Here is a 27295-nt window from a genome sequence, read left to right as displayed (position 1 = left end):
TAAAATTATTTTTTTCATTAAGCCCCCTTACCTGTCAATCCACATAGCAACTAGTTTGGCAGTTGTGACTGACAGCATCTAAATTCACTCAAAAACAATCCAATGTCTGTTTTTATCCACATTTAAAAATAAATACATACAGAAAAATACATGATTTTCTGTCTGTATGTATCTTTAAAAATCAGTAAAAACGCTAGACAGGGAGCCGTAATCTCAACCCAGTCATCCAGCCGTTTTCCCCCCACAGAATTTATACCTGGTGGTGGTAAAGATTTTATATTCATCAACCACACTTATGGTTCTTAGAAAGACCCCTCACCCACCAACCAGGTTGGTGGCATGCTTCATCATAGGGGCCCCACCCGAGACACTTAAGCTTCAGGGTTGTTCTACGACACCTGGTTACAGCAGAACGGGTGGTTTTTGAAGGACAGTGCTCAAAGAGTCATGAATAAGAGAATTAAAATTGTCTGCAGGGTACCCAAAGGTACAGTTTAATTTTGGTGCCCCTAAACAAGATTAAAAACAGTGAAGGATGAACTGGGAGATGTAATGTACTCCTACAGCCATAATATTGGTCAACATGTTTCAGCCAATGTGTATTAATTGCTCAGATGGGTCAGTATGGCTGTCTTCAGGACCTCAATCACATTGTTCTGAGCTCCAGGAAACCAAATATGTGCAGATGCGGTCGACTTGTGAAAGTCAGCAGGTTCATTTTCTCACTCTCTATTGTGTTTTCATGGTGGTAAAGATTCTTTATCTGGAGAGTTAGAAAAAGTGCAATACTGTTCTTGGTCTGGGCTGTCCAGGAGTGGCCTCCCTGACATCCAGGGGGACTAATAAACATTGGTCTGACTGTTCAGTGCTGATCGCCTCTCATATTCAATAACTGCTGCCCATTCTAGCATAGGGTAACCCCTTTTGGAATTTACATGAATCCTTAAAACTTAACATAACATAGGACTAACCTGACACAAACCGTCTTACGCACTCAAGCACTCTGAAGTTGCACCAGGTGAGGAGTCAGTGTTTTCCAAAACATTCAATACAAATCAATAAATAAATACGCTTCCATGAAAAACTGTACTTGTTCAGTTAGAAATCAATAACACCACAAGAGATCACATAATTGCTTTATTTAGCACCTCAGTTTCATAGTACTGCTAGTATCCCAAGTTTACATACCGGTTTTCTATCATAAAACCATTTCTTGAAAGTACGTTAGCATATTACATTAAACGATTACAAAGCGTCAAGCTGCAGTTCAGTTAAGACTCCAATTTCACACAAAGGCAGCTTGCAATATCAATTTTGTGTATAAATATGTATTTATCTGTCTCAAGAATGGTTACAGATGCTGCCTCAACTGAGAAAATGTATAAAAACAGCACTTTCCCAAGAACAGAGTAAAGGATGGGTGCCCAGCACTAAGTGTTCCCATTTGAAAAGGAACAAGAAACCTCTGTAGCAGTCTTCATTGTTTAGGTGGAGCAGACCCAGCAGCCTGGTAACTGAGAAGGCGTGCTCAGAAGACGACACCATCTGGTTCATCGATTCCACATCTGCCATGGAGACAATCCACTTGTCAGCAGCTCTGGTATCCTCAGAGATATAGTCAAGCCTTTCCAGCACTTCTGCAGGCGCAGTATGTAACAGACTTCAGACATGGTTTGAATCTTCCAAGCTCACAAAAGACAGTAACAGATTATTCCTTTATGGAATACGTCTGTCCTTGCCACCACAGATTTTATCTCAGACAAGTGAAAAGCTGGGGCTGAGATTGCAACGTCCTGTAATCTTGTTGAAGCTTTTACCAAAAGGCGAGAGTGCCAAATCCTCATGGTTTCTAAGTGAAGGATTCAGACATGGACAATGTATGTTAACAGGAAAACAATGCCCTAACAGATCCACAAGCAACTACAGGAGGAAACACAGAAATGTTTGTCAGGGTTGAGTCTTTTGCTTCTCCAGACACCAGAACCTGAAGCAGCAGAACTCACTACCCAGAGAAATCCCAAGAGATATCTCTACTGCCCCATCTCCCCTCTGTACCATGACCTGGTACTCCAGAGCTCCATCTGGTGGCAAGGAACATATCCTGCTAGGTGCAATGAAACTGGTTTTTGATCAGGGCTTAAATTAGATTTACCTCTAGGTTCGTTGAGGCCTTACTTTCAAAACTTACCAAAAATGACTTGATGTTTGCCAGATCATTTTATTCCCCCCCCACCCACCACCTCATAAATGTAGTAGCACTTCTTTTGGTATGAGGAAAAAGCTGTACATTATGCTGTTAATTTCAGCCCAATTATATGATCCACCCCATCCCCATATCTTCCCAGTTTGTGAGATCTTGTTGGAATTTTATTGTAGGTTTCAATCTGGCAGTTTGAACAATAAATGACACTTACAAACAACGTTACTGCCGTAAAATCCTTATGGGTATCAGAAAAATAATATCTGATTCGCACTTACGCAATGCATTGCATGCCTGAGCAGTGTTTTAGCTGCTTCAATACAATATTCTCTGTTTCCAGAGTGCTCAGTTGTTCCTTGGAGCTCAGTTTGTGCTAAATCAAACACATACAATAATTAATTCCCTAGATTGAATTTTTTCCAAATGTCCTATTTCCTTGTACAAAATGGAAAATGGAGACTCGATCACAAACGCGGTGTTCCTGACTGATTAGTCAATGTCTTGACAGCTTTACAGAAAGCATGCTTCCACTTTCTGCCTGGAAGTACTTTAGGTTCATAGCAGGCAGTGGGAAGGATGGATTACATTAACACCACAGGGCATTGTCCTTTGCCATAAACTCAGCAACCCAGATGTTTACTAAATTGATGCCAGAAGTAGCTGCCCAGCTGTGACAGAGGGGGAATCCATGTTTATCCCTAATCAGGTGCCATGGAGGGAGGCTGAGGGCACAAGCCATGACGAGTTTCAATTATCTTTACTCAGCACTCTGGATACTGCTTGCCAAGTGAGTGAAAGGGTCTCTGACTCCATCTCATATAGCAGGAGAGAGTAAAACACTCTGGTATGTGAAGCATTTTATTATCAGAACAGAATCATGGTAACGCAAGACAAAAACTGCCCGCACAGTGGAGATGCCAATGCTTGCGAAGTGTACCATTATTTACGGCGGGAGGCATAAACGCTGGCCAGACTGGAGGATAGTCCAACTGCTCTGGTTCAGCACAGAGAGCTAAGGGTTATAAACACTTTCTTTCTAGGTTTCACTTTCACTTACTTTCCTTCTATGTTTCCCTTTCACTTCTAGTGTACAGTGATCTCCATCTCCAGTGGAGGTTCGGAAAAAGACATAAAATTGAATAAAAGTGGAGGTCACAACAAAAAAACACCAATAGTAGCAACTGTCATCCTTGAAAGTTAAAGGGCAGCAACATTCTAAAGGCCAGGGTAATGCTCCTGGAGCTGAAGGTCTTTCTCTTGAACAGGGTAGAACTTGCTTCTAGCTCCTCTTCCGTGCCAGGAACATGTGGCTGAGGGATGAGGAAAGACCTACTTCTGCCTGCTAATCATGTGATGATATCTAACAACCACACAGGCACTCATGCTGGCTAGACATGTGTCCCATTTTTCACCCAAAGTCCCACTCTAGACGGAAACTCGCACTATGCAAATACGTCTTGGTCCTGCTTCAATAGGGAATGTCCAGCCCAAACTTCCAGGCCAGGACCCTTCCAGACCGGAACACAAAAACCCCCACATTGCTTTTGGTCTAACTAGATCTTCTCAGTGAGGTAGAGCCTGAGTCCTGTGGCACCGGGAGCACAAGATCCATCACGCCTGGGTACACCCGTCGAACTTAGGGCATTGCACCACAGAAGAAAAAAAAGTGATGGGCGAATCGCTTGAATTGATGCCAGCCACTTATATTCACTAGTATAAGATGTGGCACTGTGCCCTGGAAATCATGTTTGAAACAGTGCTAAGATGGAGCAATGAGTAAAACACTTGCTGCTGACTTCTGCCAGGATCTGTAGGTCATGGGTTACTCCAACTAACCTTCCATCCTTTCGAGGGTGCCAGATTCAGTAAGGTAAAAGCGGGTACTCCCCATGCGGTATTTACAGTACGTACAACTGGCAAAGGTGCAATATGCGGTACTATATAAAAGAGTAAGGTACTGTTTTTATTGTTATGTTCCCATACTTGTAACCTGTGCCTTACTGCACTCACGTTTGCTATTGGTTTGTGCTTACCAGTCTCACAGTGTCACTACTGTCTACGTGAGCCCTAGTACTTATCAATACATCCAGGACTGAGAGGTTGGTCTTATTTTCTGCACAAACCACAGATTGTGCAAGTGTTAATAACAAGGTAATGATATTATGATCTCCTTGCCTGCAGCACGTGTGGTGTTAGTGTAAAGTGAAGTTTATTGCACAAGCGGTCTTGTTTCATATTAATACCATGTAGGAGCGGTGTGCGCTGGTCCCTTAGACAGGGCATTATTCATGGAATCAATCAATCAATCATTACATTTATAAAGCGCGCTATGTGCCCGTTAGGGTTTCAAGGCGCTGGTGGGGGGGGGGTAAATATCCAGGGCCTCCTGCTTGCTGTTCGTGTCTTTTCAGATCTCGCTGTACATTTGCCCACAGTGGCTAAAAACTGCTCCAGTGTGTATTTTCAACAGCACCTTGTGGTCATTAAAGCAGGAGACTCACTTCTGGTGACACAACATCCCTCCACCGTGAAACCTGTGGTTACTTGTGCGTGGGTCATCAGACCTGTGAAGAGTTTCACAAACTCGACTGCACACTGGCTTTGGGTGAATGGCCAAGGGCGGCCCCCTTCTGGTGCTCATACACAGGGGTCGTCCACACCGCACAGGGTCGTACAAGTCGCTCTGTGTGTGATTTCTGGTGCCTTAAGAGACTGTCACTTCGGTTGTAGTTTTTCCCACATTCGGCACAGATGTACGGCCTTTCTTTGCTGTGTGTGGCCTGGTGACGAGTCAGTTTCCACATATTGCGGAAGCGCTTATAACATTTGACACACACATAGGGTCTGTCCGCACTGAGCGTCCTCTCCAAGGCGATCTCACTCCCCAGCCGATGGAAGGTCTTGCTGTAGGCCGCGCACTGATCAGACAACGAACTCACATCTCCGAGTCCCGACCCCAAGCTCACCTTGCCAAGATCTTCCAGGGGGCTGCGGGTTTGCACACAGTTTGAACTTGGGATTTTCCGTCCATCTTGTGGGTACACGGCAAGTGCTGTGCTTTGTGCTTCACTCTCACACTCATTGTGTCTTTCCAGTGCCACCCCTGTGCCCAAACCTGGATATAAATGAGTATAAGTGTCCTTCATATATGCACCGCCGCAGGGAGCGCTTCTCTCATCCGCCAGCTCCTGATTACTTCCAGGAAACATCTTCGCTAACATGCCTGTTTCTTTCTGAAGGAATCCCTTTGTTTTTACTTTTCCCATTAACAATGCTTTTTTTGTACATCTGTCGGACTCCTTATAGCTCATTTTCCTTTTAAAAACCCGATCATCTGCGGGAGTAATGAGAGACAAAAAAATTAGCTTTCCTCGTGTAAGAAAACTGCTGACACAAAAAATATTATGCTTATGCTAATAATCTGCAACATAAACCGAAGTCTCAAAACGCAGCCCTCTGGGTCCTGTAGCAAACCCCGTGACGTGTGTGGTATGGTTTAATAAGGCGTTGTTTGATACACCATAAGGTGCAGGCTTTCGCACATGTCAGCAAGGCTATGTGTAGTTTATGCTTAGACGGTAGTAAAGCAGAGTCTAAGGGTTAGAATTCAAGTCTGTTTAATTCTAGTGTGGGCCCTTCAGCTTTGGGCAAAACGTGAGTGTGTGCTGTTGTCATGTGTTGTGCACTGCTCGTGTTAACACGCAAGAGAACGGACTTTCCATTCCCTGGAGTAGTTTCCTTTCACTGTGGATCTGCTGTGGAAGTATAAACACCCTCGTCTGCTTCTGTATCAGAGGACCTACAAGTTTCAGTAGTTTCCTAGATTCCTGAAATCCGAGCAAAAGCATTGTTTGCCCGTCAGTATAAAAAAATACAGGAGCCGAGGATAGCCAACCCCCTGCTCACCTCTTAAGGCTGTTATGAATGAAAAAGGTATGAAAGGCCCCTGTATTAGCGCCAAGGCACATGGAGCGGTTGCGAAAGGATGCTGAAACAAATCTCTAACTTCAGGGCTGATGACATAAAGTCAGGTGGGCATGAAAGTGACATTTGAGATGCAGGACACCTTTGTGAGCTTTTCCTCAGATATTGTCTCTTACGTCTGCCCACTTTTACTTAATGAACACTCTCAACTCTTACAACACTCCTGGGGTTGGCTTTGTTCGTTCAACCATTCGGAACCCCGCAGAGTCCTAGTTCTGTTACGATCCCCTACCCCAAAGGACTGCATCCTCCTATTCACTGTCTGCACCCCTTACCCACACCCTTATTCACTGCCTTCACTGGTTCTGTATATCAGTACAGATTAAGCTCATGACAGTGCGTCTGGTGCATGAATAGTACGAGCAAATTCCGTACCTTTCTTATAGACCACCTACCCCGCCCTCTCCCACACAACCCCTTCATTCGTCAGAACAGTTCTTGTGAATACTTTTTAACATTCCTTTGGACATGAGACAGTGGAAATGAGGCTGAGCTTTCTTGGTATTGGTGTCTTCTTTGTGAAACAGGTGCCAATTCGACTTTGTTTGACATCTGAACATCTCAATTTCAAGAGGCATCAAAAAACCTTGATGCTTTCCAAGTGCTTTTCAAGGTTGCTTTAAATGGTGGGCGTAGGGCAGGTTGGTGGTGAGTGCAGGAAACCATCCAGGGATTATGAGTGCACTATGAAAGCTTTGAGTAACATAACAAGCCACTGCTGATATGTTATCGGCTTCCATTACAAATGCACATAGATAGGGGAGGAGACAGTGCTCAGTCTTGGGAGAGGCCCATAGAGGAACAAGGAAACCAAGGTACAAGGCTGAAAAAATCCTGCAAGTAAACCAAGATATCTGAAACTTGGTTCTGACTGTCTAGTAAAAATCAAAATAAATCATAGAAAGTGGAGCATGGAATCCCTTTTTTGAAGGCCAGCAATTAAGCGACCCGGCTGTACTTTGAATCCCCCTGGGGTAAGTAAGCAGCATCCTCTGGAAGATTATGAATAAGATGTTTGTGTAATTATACCTGTGACTAGCCTAGGCACCTAAGTAGGGTAGCAATATACATATGTTACTGAGGTGTTCGAAAGTTGCAGATTGCTGATTTGCCAAATGCAGAAAAGGATCTGTTTAATAGCGGGGCAAGAAAAACAGATGATCAATAAAACAATCATTTTCAATGATGACTCAGAGATTAAAAATCAAAATACAACTGAGAAGATGTGGATTCAAGAAGCTGTAATGGAAAGGGAAGTACTGGTGAAATTGATGTAGGAAAGTACCCTCTTTTTGGCACGGTTACCCCCACTTTTTGCCTGCTGTCAGTGTGTTTTGACTGTTTTTCAGTGGGATCCTGCTAACCAGGACCCCAGTGGCTGTGCTCTCTCCCTCTAAATATGGTTGTTTAGAACATTGCACACCCCAATTGGAATACTGGTGCCCCCGTATAAGTCCCTAGTATAGGGTACTTAGGTAACCAGGGCTTTGGGGCACCAGGAGTTCCCCATGGGCTGCAGCATATATTGTGCCACCCATGGGAACCCATGCAAAATGTGTGTGCAGGCCTGCCATTGTAGCTTGCGTGAAAAGGTGCATGCACCCTTTCACTACAGGTCACTGCACCAGAGCACTGTAAGTCACCCCTATGGCAGGCCGTCCTAGCCCAGGGGGTAGGGTGCAGGTACCTGTGTGTGAAGGCACCCCTGCTTGAGCAGAGGTACCCAGCTCCATTACACTGGACCTCGTAAGTGCTGGGAAGCCATTTTACCTGTTTACTGGACCTGTGTCCAGCTACATAATGGTAACTCTGAACCTGGGCATGTTTGGTATCAAACATGTCTGAATAATACCCCAATACTGTTGCCAGTATTGGTTGTATGTTTCTATGCACCCTGGGGGCTCCTTAGAGGACCCCAAGCATTACTCTGACTAGTCTTCTGGGGTTTTCCGGGCAGCCCATGCTGCTGCCACACCTCAGACAGGTTTCTGCTCTCCTGCTGCTTGACCAGCTCAGGCAGAGGAAGGCAGAACAAAGGATTTCATTTGAGAGAGGGAGGCAACAACCTATCCCTTGGAAATAGGTGTTACATGGCTTGGGAGGGTACTGCCTTACATAAACCTTTTTTCACCAGTCCAGCAACTCCTGGTTCCTGCTCTGGTGCAAAACTGGACAAAGGAATGGGGACTGACCACTCCCTGTCCATCACCACCCTAGCAGTGGTGCCCAGAGCTCCTGCTGGTGGCCACTTGATTCTGCCATCTTGAATCCAAGATCCTGATAGGTGGTCGCCCTGCTAGGTGACCAAACCCACTTCCTGGGCTATCTAGAGTCTCCCTCTTGAGTGAGGTCTTATATTTGACTTGCAAAATTCCCGAAGGACTCCTCTGCATCGTTTACTTCATCTTCTGGCCACCAGGGCTGCAACTTGACCCTCCAGGAATCGACAATCTGCAACTTCAGTGACAACTCCACTCTGCAACATTGTTTCTCCGCCTCCTTCCAGCAACTGCAACATTTCCCTGGCTGTGCATCCTCTGAGGGTGGCGAGTCTTCAGTCTGCACAAGAAGTAAGAAGGAATCTCCCTTGGAGTGAAGGAGTCACTCCCCTACATCCGCAGGCACCAACTGCAACGACAAACAGGTGTGTGGATCTTCTCTCCTCCGGAACTACAGGGAACCTGCATCATAGGAGTCTGGAGTGGTCCCCTTAGTCCTCTCTTGCAGCTGTCCAACTTGGGAGACAGTAAGCCCTTGCCTCTCCTTGCAGGACGTTACCCCTGTGCACAGCGACTCTTGCAGCTACCACGGCTTGTTTGTTCCTCCTCCAAGAGATCTTCAGGCTCCAGGTAGCCCCAGCCTCCAGCACTTCTTCCTGCAACGCACAGTGTCCTGTCTGCTGCTCTAGTGATGTGGGACACTTCTTCAGGTGTGCTGAGTGGGCCTAACTGCGACTCCTGTGCCAGATGCCTGTGGGTCTCCTGTGGTGGCTGCCTTCTCTTGAGACTCTTCCAGCTGCTGAGGGTCACCCCGGACTTCCCTCTGTGGGTTGAGTCCCCTGGACCTTACTGGTCCTCTTCAGCCCTGCAACCCTTATTCGCCATCTCTTGCATTTTCCAAAGCTTGTTGGTGGTTTTCCAGCACCACTAACTGACTGCATCACGACTGCCGATGTGGGACATCACTTGCATCACTTCTGGAACTCCTCTTCCGCTCCTGTGCTGCACTGCTGACCTTCTTCGTCCACCGTCGACCTGCTCCTGCATCGACAGAAGGGTGGGTAGTGGCTCCTGCCACAACCGAACACTCCAACTTGAACTGGTCTTGGTCCCCTTCCTTTTAAGGTCCTCTTCTGTCAGGATCCATCTTTGGGTTCTTCCAGTCTTGATTGGGTCTTGCATAATCCTTTTCCAAAGTCCTCCTGTTGGGTTTGGGGAAAACCAGGTACTTACCTCTTCTCTCCTGGTCACTGGGGGCACTCTGGTACTTAACTTTTGGGGTTCCTAGTTCCTCCAACTCCCCTCTATTGATTCCACTTCCTTGGGTGGGGGGACTGCCTTTCACATTCCACTTTTTTAGTATATGGTTTGGCCCTCCCCTAGGGTCCTCAATATTTGCCTTTGCTTTTAGCAATGCCTATTCCTTTCTATGCTATTACTGATTTCTAATGTGTACATAATAGTGTGTTTACTTACCTGCAGTTGGGGTATTGCTTATACATTTGTTTTAGTATCTGTGTTACTATAATAAAGTACCTTTATTTTTGTAACATTGTGTGGTTCTTTCATGTGTGTAAGTGCTGTGTGACTACAGTGGTATTGCCTAAGCTTTGCATGTCTCCTAGATAAGCTTTGGCTGCTCATCCACAGCTACCTCTAGACAGCCTGGCTTCTAGACACTGACTACACTTCATTGATACGGGATACCTGGACCTGGTATAAGGTGATAACACCATAGGTGCTCCCCACACACCAGACCAGCTTCCTACAATTGGAAAGTGTGATGTCTTGAGATGTGAAACAGCAGGTCATGGAAATGTCAAACAGCTGTTCTAGAAGTGGTAAACTCTGTGGTAAAAGAAAGAAAAGAAGCCTTTGAAGAGATCTGGAAACATTCTTGAAAGTTTTCTTTTTTAATTATCTTTAGAGAGGTTTTAACGTGTACAATGTATGTTCTACTACCTTGAGCACCAGTATGGAAGTTAGCAGATTAAAGAAATATGTAAACAGGCTTAATATGAGTTGGTATTAAAAAATGAAATTCAAAAAGATCACACCTAGCTAATTCTGTATAGCAACTGTATAACATCTAATAGAAGTACCTTTGAAAAAACAGTGTTGTTTCTGTGCACTTCTATGTATATAAAGTAAACATCAGGTGACATTCTGAAAATATACCTCACCTCTGAGTGAACAAACACATTGGCAACAAAAGGTTAGTAGACAGATTAGTTGACAAATGGTAACACACCTACACTGAGAAAAATAATGGGCTCAGTGACTTCTTATTATGTTCTGATAATCATGTGAACCCTCAGGCCATTCACCTAAAATATTGCTTTTTCAGAAGCACATTCCTTAGTACAGCAGTCAAACACAGAAAGACTTCAATCTTCTGAACTTGTAACAAGGCAAGCTCCCTCAACTTACCTGTTGGTACATAACTGCTGCCTCTTGTGCTGGAGTCCTCGTGTTCCATTGAATGAGCCGTTCCATCTTCTTTTATGATACAAGGTACAAGTTGTGTGATTGCTTCATGCTCTATATGGAAAACAAAACTTTACTTCTACATATGTCTTGAAAGATTTGCTTTCCTGTGGCACACCACCAGATTTGTGGTAACAAATACTACTGTTACGAGATCTTGAAGATCTTAAGTCCGAGCCCTACCTCAACCACTAGTGGCACAAGCAGTACAATCACACCAACCACCACTGGCACCATAAGCACTACCTCAATCACCATAAACTTCACCACCAGCAGCACTACCTGAAATGACACAACCACCACCGGCATAAGTACCACCTGAAATCACACAACCACCACTGACATAAGCACTACCTGAAATCACACAACCACAACCAGCATAAGCACTACCTGAAATCACACAACCACCACCGGCATAAGTACTACCTGAAATCACACAACCACCACCGGCATAAGTACTACCTGAAATCACACAACCACCACCGGCATAAGCACTACCTGAAATCACACAACCACCACCGGCACCATAAGCGCTACCTCAAACACAATAAGCTCAATTGCAACAAGCACTAGCTCAATCACCATAACCTCCACTGCCAACAGCACTACCTGAATACACACTACCACCACCAACACATTAACCACTACCTCACACACCATAACCTCAACTGCAACAAGCACTAGCTCAACATCATAACCTCCAACGCCAACAGCACTACCTGAAATCACACAACCAGCACAAGCATTACCTCAGTCACCATAACCTCCACAAGCTCCATCTCACTCATCACAACCACCACCGGCATAAGCACTACCTGTAATCATACAACCACCACCGGCACAAGTACTATCTGAATCATCATAACCTCCACCTCCAACAGCACTGCCTGAAATCACACAACCACCACCGGCATAAGCATTACCTCAGTCACCATAACCTCCACCTCCATAAGCTCCATCTCAATCACCACAACCACCACCGAATGCACCTGCACAATTACTGGCTCTATTCTTCTCAGTTAGGCCCTCCAGCAGACACATTTTTCTTTTTCATGGAATACAATACTTTAACCCATGTAGTTAGCCATCGCCAAGGATCTGTTATCCTAGTTAAACTTGAATATATTTACAGTTCAAAGCTTTTGCAAAATTGTACATCACACAAGCTTTAGACATGGCAGTGAGATAGGTGCACAAAGCACTACATACAATAGCAGTCAAGGTGCCAAACTAGCTATGTAATAGTTCCACATAGACGGGTAATGAGGGACCAATTAAGGCGGTGTCTATGAAGACATTCAGCCTTCATTTAGCAAATGAGATGCTAGAAAGCTCAAATGCCTGAGAGCCAGATCCAAGATAAAGAACTGAGAACCACTTTGAGGAAATCCTCCAAATAGGAATGAGTCACAGGTGCCTTTCCCGGGTGGTCTCTCGCAAACAAAAGGCCAGTTTAGAGTATCTGCTGCTGTCAGGCAAGCCGATCATGAAACCTGAATGCAACCCAGAGAGGCGGCTCTAATGTTTACACATAAACGTCTCTAGGATATGGTCACTGCCTAGAACAGGTTATGGTCTTTATCTGAAAGTCAAGGCGGGAGGAGGCAGATTAGGGTCCGCCTCACAGCCAGGAGGAGGGAAGTTCTCAGACATAAGTCACCAGATATACACACAAGGCCGTCGGGGTCCGTGTAGTTGGAGTCTGTAGAGATCAATGAATCTGAAGGGCCTGGACCAAGAAGGCTGATTGAGGTCTTAGAGGTCTGAAAAGATGGCACACTTTCCGACTACACAAAAGAGGTAAACGTGCATTAAATGAATATAAGTGGAGCTCGTTTACAACGCAGGTGGCTGTTCTGAAAATGTGGCATGGATCGAGCAATCCTAGACACCGCTGATTCAGACGGGCCCTGTGACTGCTCTTGGTTCAGCTTTACTAATAATGACCGAAACAGAAAGCGACTGACTGTGAATTACCCGGTAACATGAGGCGCGGAAGCTCAGGCTGCTGCGAAATATGTTGCAAGAACAAACAGTTTCCCATATTAAAGTTGCAGACCAGAAGACTTTGTCTTATTTTGACCTCCCTGAACTTATTATTGTTACAAATACATTTCTACTGGTCTGGAAGTGATTGTTAGGAAGGGGTCAAAAGCAGATTGCTGCTGTGCCCATGGAAATTGCAGTTCATCCACATTTGCTATTTAGCCCTTTTTTGAGGGCCTTCCAACCAGATCTCAAGGGCGCTTCAAGCCCTCAGCAGTAGTAGTGACTGATGGGGACCCCCAGAAATACTCTGGACAAAAGGCTCACAAGGGTGCGAAATGTAACTTTTTCCATGTCTTTCTATAGAATTTAGTTTTTGTACACAATTACCAATTTGCTGAGTATAGGAGCAGATACAATATTTTTAGGATCTTTTGTCAGCTGAACATTATATGCTTATCAACAACAGTACATAATTTCCAAAATCTCATCCAGACAGAGCAGAACGCCCACATTCGTAAAGCCCTCATTTCCAGAATTGGAAGCGTAAGAGGAAAGCAGAACACCAGAGCCAGAGCTGGAGCCCGCACCTGGAGGAGTCGGTGAAGTTCAGGCTCTGGCAGCTTATGGTAGAATAGAAGTAGGTTGACGGCGGCGCAGGCTTCTGGGAGTGATCGTCTCACGTCTCATAGCCGCCGTTCACTCACCTGTGTTCATATAGATGTCTTCTCTCTGCTCAGATTCCCGCAGGTCTCTGGAGTTTGTCTCTTCCTCTTTTATGATGACTTGAATGTCTCCTGTGTTGAGGAGGGAGATGTTTTCAGTCAAACAGGACCATTTGTTAAAATGCATAATAGGGCATGTTCTGCACAATCATTTCAAAAGGTGTCATTGAACCAAAGGGTCCCCAGTATGTGAGTACACAGGCACCATGTAGAGTTTTCGTTGGTTTACTAGGTATGTACAAAAAGTAGTACATCACAGACAAATGGACCCCAGGAGCAAGACGTTGGAAATGCTAAGCCCAGGTCCTCATACCCCAACCGTCACCATGAGAACCACAGAGTGCATCTAATTCTAGGACCTCACAGGGAACTCAGGACCACCACATGCTGCGATTTCACAGGGGCAGCCAGAAAGTCTTGCATTTCATGACTTAAGAAGGACCTCAGAATCCATAACCTCACAAGGACCCTCGCCGCAGACCATCACAGTCCATGATGTCACATGGAACCCCCAGAGGGTCACGTTCAGCTACCTCACACGGAACCCCCAAAACATCACACCCCATGGCCTCACACAGAACCCAAAGAGGGCCACATTCCATGCCCTGACAGAGGACTCCAGAGAACATCAAATTACGTGACGTCATGGGGGACCTCAGAGAACATCACATGACATAACTTAACGGGGGACCCCAGAGAACATCACATTCCGTGACCTCACAAGGAACTGCCGAGAGCATTAAATCCTGTGACCTGACAAGAGACCCCACCAAGCAAGTGCAGAAGAATATTACGCCAATGCGTATAACTGGGTGGTTTGCGTCAAGCACACAGAGGGTTTTTCCACGCTCTGCAATGAGAACAGACATTTCCACAGCACGGCAGAACCATCTCCTGCAAAGGAAGCTCACCTTGGCTAGAAACAGAAATGAAGAAAGCGCTTCATTTCCAAGCGCTGCTGAAGCTGCCGTTCAGAGATGTTGCCTTTAAGTAAGGCTGAGTTGCAGCTTACCGTCCGGCGAGACTCACACACATGAAGATTGGAGACCTCCGCTCAGGAAGGAAGTGGGGGTGACGCCACAGGTCGGCATCTACGGGCGGGCAGAGGACGGTGCTTTATGGGTGTCCCAGGATTTCTGCAGTTGTCCCAAGGTTAAGCAGATGAAACAGAAAGGGGCCCTGGCTCGGTAACGCGTGGACACACCTATTTTTCTTTCTAAACCCCATCAGGTGCACCAAATATTTGCATTATTTTGAATTTACAAACCTTTTGTTCCTCTGTTGTTCGAAGTTCGAACTGTTGCATTTATAAGCTTTGTAAATAATATCCACCAACTGATGTGTTTTTTTCCCCTCTCTTGTGCTGCACACATTGGTCTCCATTGAATGTCTTGACATCTAATTGTCCAGTCGGTTTTACCAACACAGAACATATGCATCAGGCTTTGTGTGCATAGTATTAAATAAGATATGAATGTGCCTTTGAATGAACAGTGAAATTTGAGAACCTAGTTTGATTGTGCTCTGTTGATTCTGGCACCTGTGATGGGAACCTGGGCGTCCCGCCATCTAATGTAGCAAGAATCATTTCCAATGTTTGTTTGTGTGATGTGCGAGTCCGCTGCTGATGGTCATTTGCTTCAGGTGGGTGGTACAGGTTGGTGTGACAGTCAGGACCGGTGTTTTAGTGGTGACTACACTTGGTCTCTTCTCTTCTCACCAGATTGGTCAGTTAGTAGTAATATTGTAGGAAAAAATGGCGCACTGAAATGTAAATTTCACTGCGCCATTTTTTCAGGCCTTCCTGCATCGAAACGCCTGCCTTGCAAACATTATTCCTGTTGCAGGTGCAGGCATAATGTGGCGCAAGGGGTTACAGAGTGGTGCAATACAAGTATTGTGGCACTTAGTAAATACGCTGCAGGAGAAAGGCCTCCTTAACTCCACGTTAGCATAAAAATATGATGCTAGGTCGGCGCAAGGGTCTTGTAAATATGCCCCATAGTCCCTCTCTGCTGCAGGAGAACATATCTATCTACATACGCTCCTGAAGAAGAAATTTCGGAGTCCAAGGCAAAATAACACTTTGTCATATAGGCATTTCCTCTCTCCTTCCATTAACGTCATTTTAGGCCACATTTTGCAGTCTGGCATATTATTGGATCTTTTGTAGTGATCACAAAAGCAAGCACCTGCAGTGGTCTTAATAAAGCACCAGGCATGTTTTTGTGCCATAGACAGGAAAGGCAGTAAAGGGGTTTCCAGAATATGGATATTTTAATTTTTCGGATCCTAAAGCTGATGGCAGTGCCCAAGAGATTAAGGCCCTCATTATGTAAAAACCGCCTACCGCCGCAGCAACAGCCGCCAAAAGACCGTCGCCACAGCTACCACCCGTCCTCCATAATATGACCCCAGCCGGATTTCCGCCACAAGAAGTGCAGAAATCCGGCTGTGGCCAAACTGGCAGACAGTGGTGAGGTGGTGCTGCTACCACCAGCAGCGCCACGCCAGTAGACTGCTGCCAGCCGCATGTTCTGGCGGTGTTCTGCTGGGAGGCGCTCCTGGCGGTAGCAGAGCCTCGTCCCGTGCCCTGCCGGAAGACCCCCTGGATCCAGGTATGTTGGGTTTCTGACAGGGGAGGTGGGTGGGGGTGTTGTGTGGGTGTGTGTGCATGTATGTGTGTGTAGTGTTGTTTGCGGGGGTGTATGCATGTGTGCGAATACGTGTATGCATGGACATGTGAATGCGTGTCTGCGTGTCAGTGTGAATGTGGGTATGGATGTGTGCGTGTATGTGTGTGTGAATGGGGGGAGGTAGGAAGGGAGGGGGAGCGTGGATGTAGGAGGGAGCCTCCTGTTAGTGATAGGGAAGGAATTCCCTGTCACTGACAGGGCCTACAGCCATGGTTTTTGTGGCATTACAAACGCCATGAAAACCATGGCAGTAGGCAGGGTCATGATACCGCCGGTGGAACAATAGCGGCTGCTGGGCTGGAGAGTCTTATCTTCAGCCCGAAGGCTGCTACCGCCATGGCGGTCGGAGTGGTACATTGGCCAATGTCATAATGTGGTGGTAAGTACCGCCAGCCTGTTGGCGGTACTACCGCCACATTATCTCCAACCCCCTGGGTCATAATGACCCCCCAAGTTCTTTTGGCAAGTTTTAGAGTTGACGCAAACTGTGATAAACTGAATGTGGTGAACTTAGATATCAGGTCTGATGAGACAGGTTGTTAGCTAATTCTATACAGATTTGCATGAATAGATTGTAATACTGTTGTGCTATCTCTGGTCTCATATTCATTATATTTCCTGCAGGTAGGTGTACTTTGGGCACAATAAGCAAGAGATGACCAACAAGAACTGGGTGAGTTGAATTACTGTCTCTTCAATTAAACGCTTAAAGTCTTTGTACAAGAACAGCGCCTTGTGTTGTTGTGGTATAAACTGTACAGCGGCCTCCTTAGCAGTGTTTTGTTCTCGGTGGAGTACTTTTGACTGGAGTCTTTCTATAATTCCCGTTCCCAGGGTCCCTGGGCGCTTCAGTTTAATGCTCCTGAAAGTTTGCTCTCTAACATATTTTGTTCTTCAGCCGGCCACATTTGCACTATTCTGCCCAGTCTGGCCAGTTCCAGGTGGTATATTTGTTCAGAGAGGGAGCCAGAAGAAGAAAGGGAACCAGACCTTATGGTTTGAAAAGCGACGCCGGTAATGAGAATGGCTAACGCCTGGATCTTCAGTGAAGACGATGCTTGCGGGAGGCAGGCTCATATTATGTAAAACAGTGAAAGTGTCTAGGCAGAGCTGCGGGTCTGATTGATGAAGAAGCAAGCATCTATTTCTTTATATTGTTATGCGACTTTGCATCTTTGTCAATTAAAATATTTGACTTTCAAGGGGGGAATAGTAGGATTTGCCACGGGTTGTGTCAGAAAATGGAGAAACAAAACTGCAGAAGCAACTGTAAAGCGGGAAACCATTTGGGGGGGAGTGCACGAAGGAGCTGGATGAGTATGGGAAACAGCAAGACTACTTGACTGCGTTGTTCTTATTTGTGTTTATATTTAATGTAGCTACACATGTGTGGGAGAAATATGTGCAACTGGGGGTTTCCATCCTGCCGCAAAAGCTGTCATGCCAGTCTGCGAAGGCTGTTCACACCCATATCAGAGAGGGCAGAGGGAAAGACTCCTGCGAGGAATGCACACCACCCACGTCTATTGCAGTATCACAGGTCTGTGGTGTGTCTTTAGAGACAATTATATTTCCTTAATCACTACCAGACTTGGTAAACACTGGATTGAAACCAACATCAGTTTTTCATGACAGGTTCTCTTAGTGGAAAGAATTATGCACTTCTGGCCAGACACCACATTTCATTCAATCTTTTGAAGGTAGAATGCCTCCCTGTTGAGAGCGGGATTTAGTTTCAGGCTCTGTGTGTCTCCATTCTCATCAATCTCTTCCGTTTTTTTAGGTCAGGTGTGCACCGGCAATCGTCCTATTTGGAGTACTCAGAACCTGCCAATTTTGACTGGGAAACCAAACTTTCTCCTAAATGGTAGCTCAAATATGGAATTAGCTGCTGGGAGAAATGAGCAGTAGAGAGACATCGACAAACATTTTAGTTTCCAATAGACTATGAGCCTAATTTAGAGTTTAACGGAGGGGTTACTCTGGATATCCAGCCTGCCGTATTACAATTTCTATGATCCAATACCTGAGCAAAGGCCTGAAGTCTGCATAAGCAGCTGTAGAGAAGCGTTCAGCAATCAGCATACAGCTGTGGTTCTCTGGCTGGAATCTCCCTCTAACGTGTAAGGGACAGGGAAAAGTTTTTATAATAAAACAGCTGATGTTCTGAGAAAATGTCCCTACGTAAGGATGAATGTCCGAGACAAAACTTGTACCACGTTCACTGGCAACCTATCTTACTGCAGCTTTGAAAGAAGCACAGAGTGTGCAAGAATGTCTTGTTTGAGAACGTAGTGCTGGCCTAGGCAAAAACAGATAGAGAGAAATAAAACAAAACTGCAAAATTGGCTATTGTAGCAATAATAAAATGAGGCTGAATAAAATATATCTAGGTTCAAGTGCACAGCAGCAGGCCTAGTATGCTAAAATAACGTGCATGGAACTATAACTAAAATGGCTACACAACAATGGAATCATAATACAGCGGAGGGGATATCCGTCGTGTTTGTTATGGAGTAACCTCCTCTGCAAACTCAAAATCAGACCCTAAGACCCTCGTCCATCCTTGAAGGGATTCATTTCTCACAACATCAAGAAGCCACCAGCTAGACAGGAACAATTAGATAATATAGCACAACAGCCCTTTAGGAGCTGAACACTCGCTGAAAACAAACGCAGGGTGCTGGAGTGTTTAGATTTGAAGCCTGGCAAGGAAGACCACACTTTGAGCCTTTGAGTTTGGTAAACTGAGTAACGAAAACTGGGTAATAGTAACACCTGGTAATATAATATAGCAGAAAATATGCCTCTCATTTGAACACAGCATACAGAACTTGAGAACGCGGACCACGAGTGGGTGAGAAACACTAGAATGAGCTAGTAAGGGGCTGTTCTAGATGACTGTGTGAGATGGGCAAGTGATGGCAGAGTGTTGGAACATTTTATTGATTTTGAGCCTTAGTGAAACAAGGATGGATCACTTTCTCTGAGACACCAGTCATCTATACACTTCGGGACACATTTTACCTGCACTTGAGCCAATGCTGCGCTCTCTTAGGTCTGTAGCACGATGGTCCTTCGAACTGGACTCAAACGCATTTTCCTCCCTCAAAGCAGTGTCAGAATTTGGGAATGGAAATTCTGTTGAAAACCAATTAATGTTACCAGTTACATATCATACCTTATAATTAGATGTATAAAAGTGAGAGATTAATAATTAGGATAAGCTACTTGAATGAAGCGTCACCCAGCGACAAATTACTCTTTGAATATCAGCCAGAATTTTATTCCGAATGAGAAACATTCCAAGCGCTTCTGACCTGCACTGGGGTGATATTGATTTCCCCACTGGTTCGGGTCCTCCGTGCCCTTTATTTCGAGCTTTGTCGATTGCTGGCTCCTGAATGACACATCAGAACTGGTAATCATATCACCTGTTAAAAAAAACATGTTAGTCGCTTACCACCGGACCACTGAAAAAGTATTAAGCACATCATTCAAGATATGGAATTTCACAGGTCTAGCAGATGGGAATTACAAGCTGATATCACCATTAGGCAATGGCCCTCCTTCCTGTCAGGACTCGGTTTCCTGTGGTGTGTGGGACCAGCCTGTGCTCCTGGATACATGTGAGCTGTGTGTGGTCCATTTCAGGTAGCACATTTCACCTTCTTTAAGATGCAGGAGTGTCAGTAAGATCAGAGGGGCAGATGTTGGGGGTGGCATGACTGAGCTGTGTAATGCTGGAATGGCCAGGACCATATAGCACCGCTCAGCTGGTTCCTACACCAGCCCTTTACGCCCTCGCTTGGCAGGCTACACATTGGCTCCCTTATGTTCAAACCTAGAGTGGCCTTCTGTCGTGCGGTTGGGCACACTGAGGTCTCTAAATCTCAAACTGACGTAACCATAGCTGGTTTGAAACGTATCGCTCTGACACTTGCCCCAGAAGGAGTAAAACTGTGACGCAAATTACTTCAACACAAAAACCTCTTACAGGCCAGGGAATCGCCTCAGAAATTGGTTGTGTAACCGCCTGATGAATTCATATAGATGAATAGTTCTGGCTCCCAAAAGAGAGATGGTATTACCAGAACGCCCCCAGTTGTACATCTATCATGGGCCCCCCAAAATGCTCCACGAAACACATAGGGCCTGATTACGACCTTGGCAGATAGGATATCCCTCCCACCGTCTTACAAGTTCCATAGGATATCATGGAACTTGTAATACAGCGAACGGGATATCAGTCACCTTTGTGACGGAGTACCCCTTCTGCCAAGGTCGTAATCAGGCCCGTAGTCTGTTTTGGCATACGGGAGACCATACTCTTTTCCACCAGCTCAGCAGAGGGATCCACTCGGCTGACCTGACAGAATACAGCCTTGTCATACCTAGAGTCTTAGCAAGGCGGGCAGCGATCTCTGCCTTCAGCAGAGCTGCTGTCGCAGCCTGCTCTGCTAACCGCACTGAAACTTCTCTGAGTGACTGCCATGTTTATTTCAGTCACTCAGCAACTTTTTTTGTTCTATTGAAAAACAAAAAGTAAATGTGCCTGAGCAGCTGTGAGATTTCTCCCAGCACGAGGGGTTCACTTCTTTGCTTACCAGTTCAAGACTTCCAGGCGTTCAGTGGCAGTCCCAAAAAGGAAAATAGGCACTTTGGGACACTCAGCCTAACTTGGGTGTAATGTCTGAGGTACTCTGACCAATGATCGTCGATTCTCCGGCAGTCACAGTAGGCTTAGCCTTTGAAAATGTGTCATCCCCCAGACTGTAAATAGATGGGTCAATGCCATCTATTTGGTTACATTTCCTTCCTCCCTTCTGGTCTCTGCTACCATTCAGTCAAACTTCTAAAATGTTACTGCCCCTTCGCGATCCCGCGTTCTAAATGAGCAAATAAATATCGAAGGCCCGCGCCTGGTGACTTGTGAGAGGGGGGTATGGGGGAACAGCTCACCACTGCATGTGAAAATGTGAACCTCCTGAGAGATAAGGACTGAAAGAAAAGAACATTGAATAGTTCTGCTCTAGCACAGTCAATATCCGTAATTTATAGACAAAACATATTTTCAGTGAAATTCACACTCTTAAGAGCTAGTCTCCAAATTGATACAAATTGGATTACCAGCGGTGTTGTGCCTCAGAGGCCACTCCAGTACTTGAGACAAACTGTGAAATGTTGATGGTCAGTTTCAAGCATGCACTGTAGGCCCTCTCAAGACAGGCCTCACAGATGTCCCTCATAACCTCACATCCAAGCGTCCCCGGACCTTCTTTCAGGGTCTGCATGTATCGGAGCAACGGACTGGAGCAGGGGCTCAAACCCAGGGATAAAGGCTTCGTCTTTGAGGCTACAGGGACCTCTCCTTCTCAGTCACATTCAAGATGCATTTATGGCTCCAGCCTCTCTCCTCCACTGCTTCTACACGCGACAGTGGAAGCGGAGCCTCTCACCCTGCACATCCTCTTCCACTATTCACATACGACACGTGAGCCTTGGGAAGCCCATTCCAACACTTTGTTTGTTTAATAATGGCCATGATCGACAGCAGAAAAGAGTGAAGGGTTTGTCAATGTTTTCTACTTGACTCATTCATTTTGTGGGGAAGGTGAACAGAGGCCAGGGAAGTTACTGAGCCAATACTTCAAAACTGACCTCACAGACTGAGACACTAAAACCAACAAGTCTGCATGCTTTCTACTCCAAATACTTACAAATAATATTCTAGTGCCAAGGAGCACTGTACACCGCCTTTGCTTCGAGGGTATGAGGCTGCCTCATAATCACCATACTCTCAATGTGGCTTCAGAGATGTCAGGTCACGGGGGGGAGTTAGGGCGGAGCTGAGCTCTTGCACTTTAGCTGCAGGTGCTGAGCATCTGTGTGCGGTCTGTCCCTGGAGACAGGTCATGTATGTTGGACTTTAAAGATGTTTGCATCCGTGTCTCTTTCTGTCAGCGTCAGATGACTTAAGTGGCTAAAAGCCCCATCATTTCCTGTATATATCACAATAACAGGTGCTGCACTCACTCACTCGAGGGACATTGGCTCCCATCTCTCATCTTCGAATCTTCTTGGTCCAGGATTAACACTTCCTCCCTTTCTTTTGGTTTCAATGAAAACACAGCATCGGCAATAAGAGGGCCTGGTTTAAAGAAATGTGAGACATCAAATCACTCTACGCCTTTCTTTAATCAACAAATACGTAAGGAAAGTTACTCACAAAAGTAAAGTTTAAGTTGATCCCAGCTCATTTCCTAGGGCCCTGAATGGAACACCAGGAGTGTGAATTTGGATATACATGTGGAATTAAAAAAACGCACTGATGGAGAACCCCAAGGCCCACTTGAGCAGAGTTTAGCATGGAGAGCATTTTCACCCAGCAGCTGGAGGGAGTGGTCTCCGGGGTGGGGTGCTAGTCTCAGAATCTACAAACTGTATGGAGAGAAATGATCAAACTAACACACTTCTGATTAATTATGTGTCAAAAGAAGGTACTTTATATAAAAGTTAGAAACAATCTGCCCTTCAAAATTACGTAAAGTAATAAAGGTGATCACAAGCTCTGTGTGTCAATTTTTACGTACAATGCTTTCACGTTAACATTTCATAATACACTTTGGTGTAATTTAAAAATTTGAATTTTGTAGCTTTATAGTCTAAGGGGGTTATTACAACTTTGGAGGAGGTGTTAATCCGTCCCAAAAGTGACAGTAAAGTGACGGATATGCCACCAGCCGTATTACGAGTCCATTATATCCTATGGAACTCGTAATACGGCTGGTGGTATATCCGTCTCTTTACCGTCACTTTTGGGACGGATTAACACCTCCTCCAAAGTTGTAATAACCCCCTAAATTGAGTCATAATTACAACGGTGGAAAGAAAAGCGAGCATTCTTGTGTAGGGACCATGGACTCAAATTTGTGACCTACATTTTTCATCAGGGTCATCTGTGGTGTATTGTACATTAAGTAACATAGGAGATGCTACAGATAGTTAGACCACAAGATCCACTACAAGTTCTGAGCAATAATGACCTGGCGCTATGACCACCTTTAGCGTGCATGAGATGTACGTGAATAACACACTGGGCATAGCAGAGCTGAAGGAGTACAAAGCGCAGCTGGCCAGGTGCAGCGTGAGTGAGGGTGTGTAGGGCACATGTGAGGGCCTCAGTCATTCTTCCTGCACTGTCAATCACTCAGCTCGCTTAGAGTTCAGTATCGCTGCAGTTAATGCACTTTACACTTAAAAACGAATGTATTCTCTAATTAAGCATTATTACTCGTAATTAAGAGCCTGGCACAAAAGGAATGGTCCATAATGTTGAGAGGGCAATTAAAAGCTATTACTGCTCTAAAGATAAGGTCAATGAGGCTACTGACATCACCAGGAGTCATCTCACGCGGCACGGCATGGAGAAATCTGTCCTACCTGATAGGTGGGGTGCGCCTGCACCATCCTTTCAAACAGAAGGAAATCAAATCCAACTGCATTGGCGCAGTGAGGCAGCTAGGCGCATAATATTCCCTGAGTGGGTATAATTAGGCATTCTGCTGTTCTGTCCTGCTCTCAACACTCAACTGAAGAGGCCCAATACTGATGGGTAAAGACCATTGGCTCGCTCATTCCATTATCTGTCTTTCTGTTTCTCCATACTAGTGTGAAATATTGTACCCTGAATAAATGAAATGTTGCAGTAGTATGCATCTCATCTGATTCTGCTGCCTCCAGCTATATCAGTAGCTAAAGGTCAAATCCCTTGCTACAGCTGGAGATGTACCTTGCCACAAGGCCTTTAACAACCCGTTAGCACTTGGCAGTGGGCTATAATACATGAAAAATTCTAAGCTGTAACAATGTAAACTTGAAGTGACTAGCAAAGTATAGGTTTGCTGAACACAATAGTGAACATGCTTGTAAAATGCCTGAAAACGCAAACAAAATTTCAAATAAATGGAACTTCCAATGCACAGTGGAAGATTTAGTAAATCACTTGACATCAAGCATGTGTCCAGAAAGACTTGAGTTCTATCAGGCTTCATAAGTAATATTTCAATTACAAAGTACAGTATTTTTAAGTAAAACTGATTATTAAATATGTTTTTCTGAGCTTATGAACCAGAATCATGGGGTTCATTTATCATAAGAGCATTCAGAGTAACTTTACCAAGAGACATCAACGTGTGGTGAATTTCCTTTATCACGGTCTCATAAAGTTCAGTCTGCCACTGGTGTAGAAGCTTCCAGTCCTCTTTAGAGAAATGAGCAGCAACATCCTGGAATGAAACTCGTTCCTGGAAAAGCAAGTTTGACATCACAGATTCATCAATGCATTCAGCATTATACAATGCTTACATCTTGGCATTTTGGATGGCTGATAAGCAACAAAAGTGGCTACGGAAAATGAAGGCCAAAGGGGCACGTAATGCTGTGACTTAGTGGAGTTATGTGGGTAAATTCACCTGTTTATTTAGTAAATATCAAGCCCTTATTTAATTTAGGTGCTCTTTCCACATGCTTGAAAATATCTGTATTAGATTGCAATAAGGGAATAGATTTCAAATGTTTGTTACTGTAATTTCTCAATGGCCGAACTCTGACGTGGCCCCACCCTCTCAGCTCGCAGGTGTCTATGGTCTGTGTCCCTAAAATTGCATACATCAATGGACTAATACATCTTTGCCCAAACTTAACATGCCCAGCTCTACCAATTTTAAAGTGCTAAAATGTGTTATATTTTGGTGGGGATTTATTTTGGTATTTCTATAAATGTGCTGCCCTTCATTCCCCCTTAACACCCCCCTCCCTTTCCCCCCATCCTCAGAACCCAAAATATCCAGGGTATGTTTATAATACGCAGTATTGATTATGTATTTTATTATATTTTATTTTTAAATTTTAATTCAGCATGTAAATAGAGCCCAAAAAACCCCAGTACTTTGATCAATGAAGTGCATTGGGACAGTGGAACATGTTGGTTTCGAAAACTCTTCAAAATTTCCTGTCATCTAGTTTGCCCCAAAACAGGCACTCTTGGATTGTGGGGCCTTAGCAATGCATGTGATAGCCTGATAACTTGCACCTAATGTATCTGTGGTTGCAGCCCTAAAAAACCAACCCAATCCTACCTCTGAGCGCTAATCTGTGGCTCCAGCTTTATTGTATCCCACTATATTACAGATGTACTTAGGCCTCCCGTGATCAATGTTAAAAATACAATGAAGCCTGATTAAGTCTGTAGTTGAACTTTAGTCTCAAGCCGAATTTGCAGAAAGTATTACTATACAGTTTAGAGCCTCAGAACTTGCCCTCTAATCATGGTGTAAATCAGTTTTTAATCTGGGAATTTCCAGAGATGATAAGTAACCAATTGTAAACCTCCTGGCTCAAGTGTTGTTATACTTTTGGTTATTTTAGCTGTTTAAACCACGTCTTTTCATTTCATATTTCCCAACTCATTATTTCAGTTTGATCCAGATGTAAATTATGCTATTTTGGCAAGACGGTCTCATGAGTTAATTGGGCTTAGTTCTAGACAAGCAATCTAAGTTGTCATTTTTCAAAGTTCAATATAAAAAGTATCACTAAATGGATAACAGTAACGACCTGTTATTTACAGTGCTTAACGACAGCAAATGTTTTGCATGGTGCACCATATACGTTAAAAAACATGCTGAACTTCAATCATTCCTTTTAAGCTTTTATTCTTCTACAATAGTGAGCTTGTGAGTCTGTGCTGTGTTTATTCTTGAAAGTGAAATGTTTACTACTGTGCATTATAGATGACCAGAAGCAGAGATGTCCAATAGAGGAAAGGACAACCAGAGGAGTAAGAGGTGTACATTAATAAACACCAGAGGCACAGGGGGAACTGAGAACCTGAGCTCACAGCATGTGACACAAGGGAGGTGCACATTCAAAGATTAGAATATATCCTCGGAGAGTGTAGTAACTGCATTTAGCAGTCCCCCAGCAGATGTGCGGGGAACAGAGCTATTGTTACAAAAGTGTGACCAGAGACAGGAACACACGAGTACTAAGGGCCTGATTTAGAGTTTGGCGGATGGGGTTACTCTGTCACATGTCCTGTATGCCGAATTACGATTCCATTATATCCTATGAGTATTGTAATACGGCGGACGGTGTATCTGTCCCGTTTGTGACAGAGTAACCCGTCCGCCAAACTCCGCCTTGTTTTGATTTTGGTGGACGGGTTACTGCGTCACAATAGTGATGGATGTGATGGATATCCCATCTGCCGAAATCTAAATCCCACGGGAAACTATTTAGGTTTCAGTGGATGGGTTATCGCTCACCGTTGTGACAGAGTGACCCCGCCGCCCAAACGCCCTCAGAGTACAGCTGGATGTTCTGGATATTTTGCGGCCTCAGGAGGCGGGGGCACCGGGGAGGCTACGCGCAGCATCTGCTGCCAAGAGCAGGCCTGTGATGAGGCTATTGGTGGTTTTGGTTATTTGTGGTTCAAGAAGCCTCGCCCTGCGCTCGGGCCCTCCCCAGGCTCACCTTCCGGGGCAGCTGCCTGGGGGCTCCTGCCGTCACCTCCATTGGAATTCTCCGGGTGAGGGATGGGTCCAGGCCGGGCAGAGGGGTGAAGGAGCCCCGGGAGCGCCTCCTATGAACCCCTAAAAACAGCAGCTCTGGGTGGGAACTGAGCTGTACTCTCCAGGACCCTGCTCGGGTGTGAGAGAGCAGACTCACTGGAGAGACACTCATCACCTGCGCATGCTCACCAGAGCGCAGTAGAGATACACGGCTCATCCGCGCATGTGCACCCCGATACACAGCAAAGCTCCGTGGAGAAACACTGCTTACCCACGCATGCGCACTCCGGCTCACTAGTACCGCCTCCTAAGAATAGCTCTGGTGCAAACCTCTGGGTGGGAACTGAGCCGCACTCTCCGAGACGCTGCTCGGGTGCGAGAGAGTAGGCTCACTGGAGAGATACTCCATACTCAGCAGATGAAA

General features: G+C 45.2%; 1 protein-coding gene across 3 annotated transcripts; it reads right to left on the bottom strand.

Annotated features, from left to right (window-relative positions):
* Window positions 1-1124: 1124 nt before the first annotated feature.
* On the bottom strand, window positions 1125-27201 carry LOC138303521 (zinc finger protein 90 homolog). 3 transcript variants are annotated; one of them, XM_069242726.1, is made up of 8 exons: window positions 27143-27201; window positions 24477-24603; window positions 22334-22448; window positions 19618-19731; window positions 19325-19438; window positions 13584-13673; window positions 10834-10944; window positions 1125-5534 (listed from the first exon to the last, which is right to left on the bottom strand). In XM_069242726.1, exons 3-8 carry the CDS (start codon window positions 22356-22358, stop codon window positions 4777-4779), a joined length of 1212 nt encoding a protein of 403 aa, XP_069098827.1. In that variant the 5' UTR covers window positions 22359-22448; window positions 24477-24603; window positions 27143-27201; the 3' UTR covers window positions 1125-4776. The 3 variants fall into 3 exon arrangements, with proteins under 3 accessions (XP_069098827.1, XP_069098826.1, XP_069098825.1); XM_069242725.1 differs by having other exon boundaries at window positions 22338-22448; XM_069242724.1 differs by lacking the exon at window positions 27143-27201 and adding an exon at window positions 26834-27011 and having other exon boundaries at window positions 22338-22448.
* Between the last annotated feature and the right edge of the window lie 94 nt (window positions 27202-27295).

The sequence above is a fragment of the Pleurodeles waltl genome, chromosome 7 (genome assembly GCF_031143425.1).
Source record: "Pleurodeles waltl isolate 20211129_DDA chromosome 7, aPleWal1.hap1.20221129, whole genome shotgun sequence".
Taxonomy (NCBI): Eukaryota; Metazoa; Chordata; class Amphibia; order Caudata; family Salamandridae; genus Pleurodeles; species Pleurodeles waltl.
This window is presented reverse-complemented; position numbering and strand designations above follow the sequence as displayed.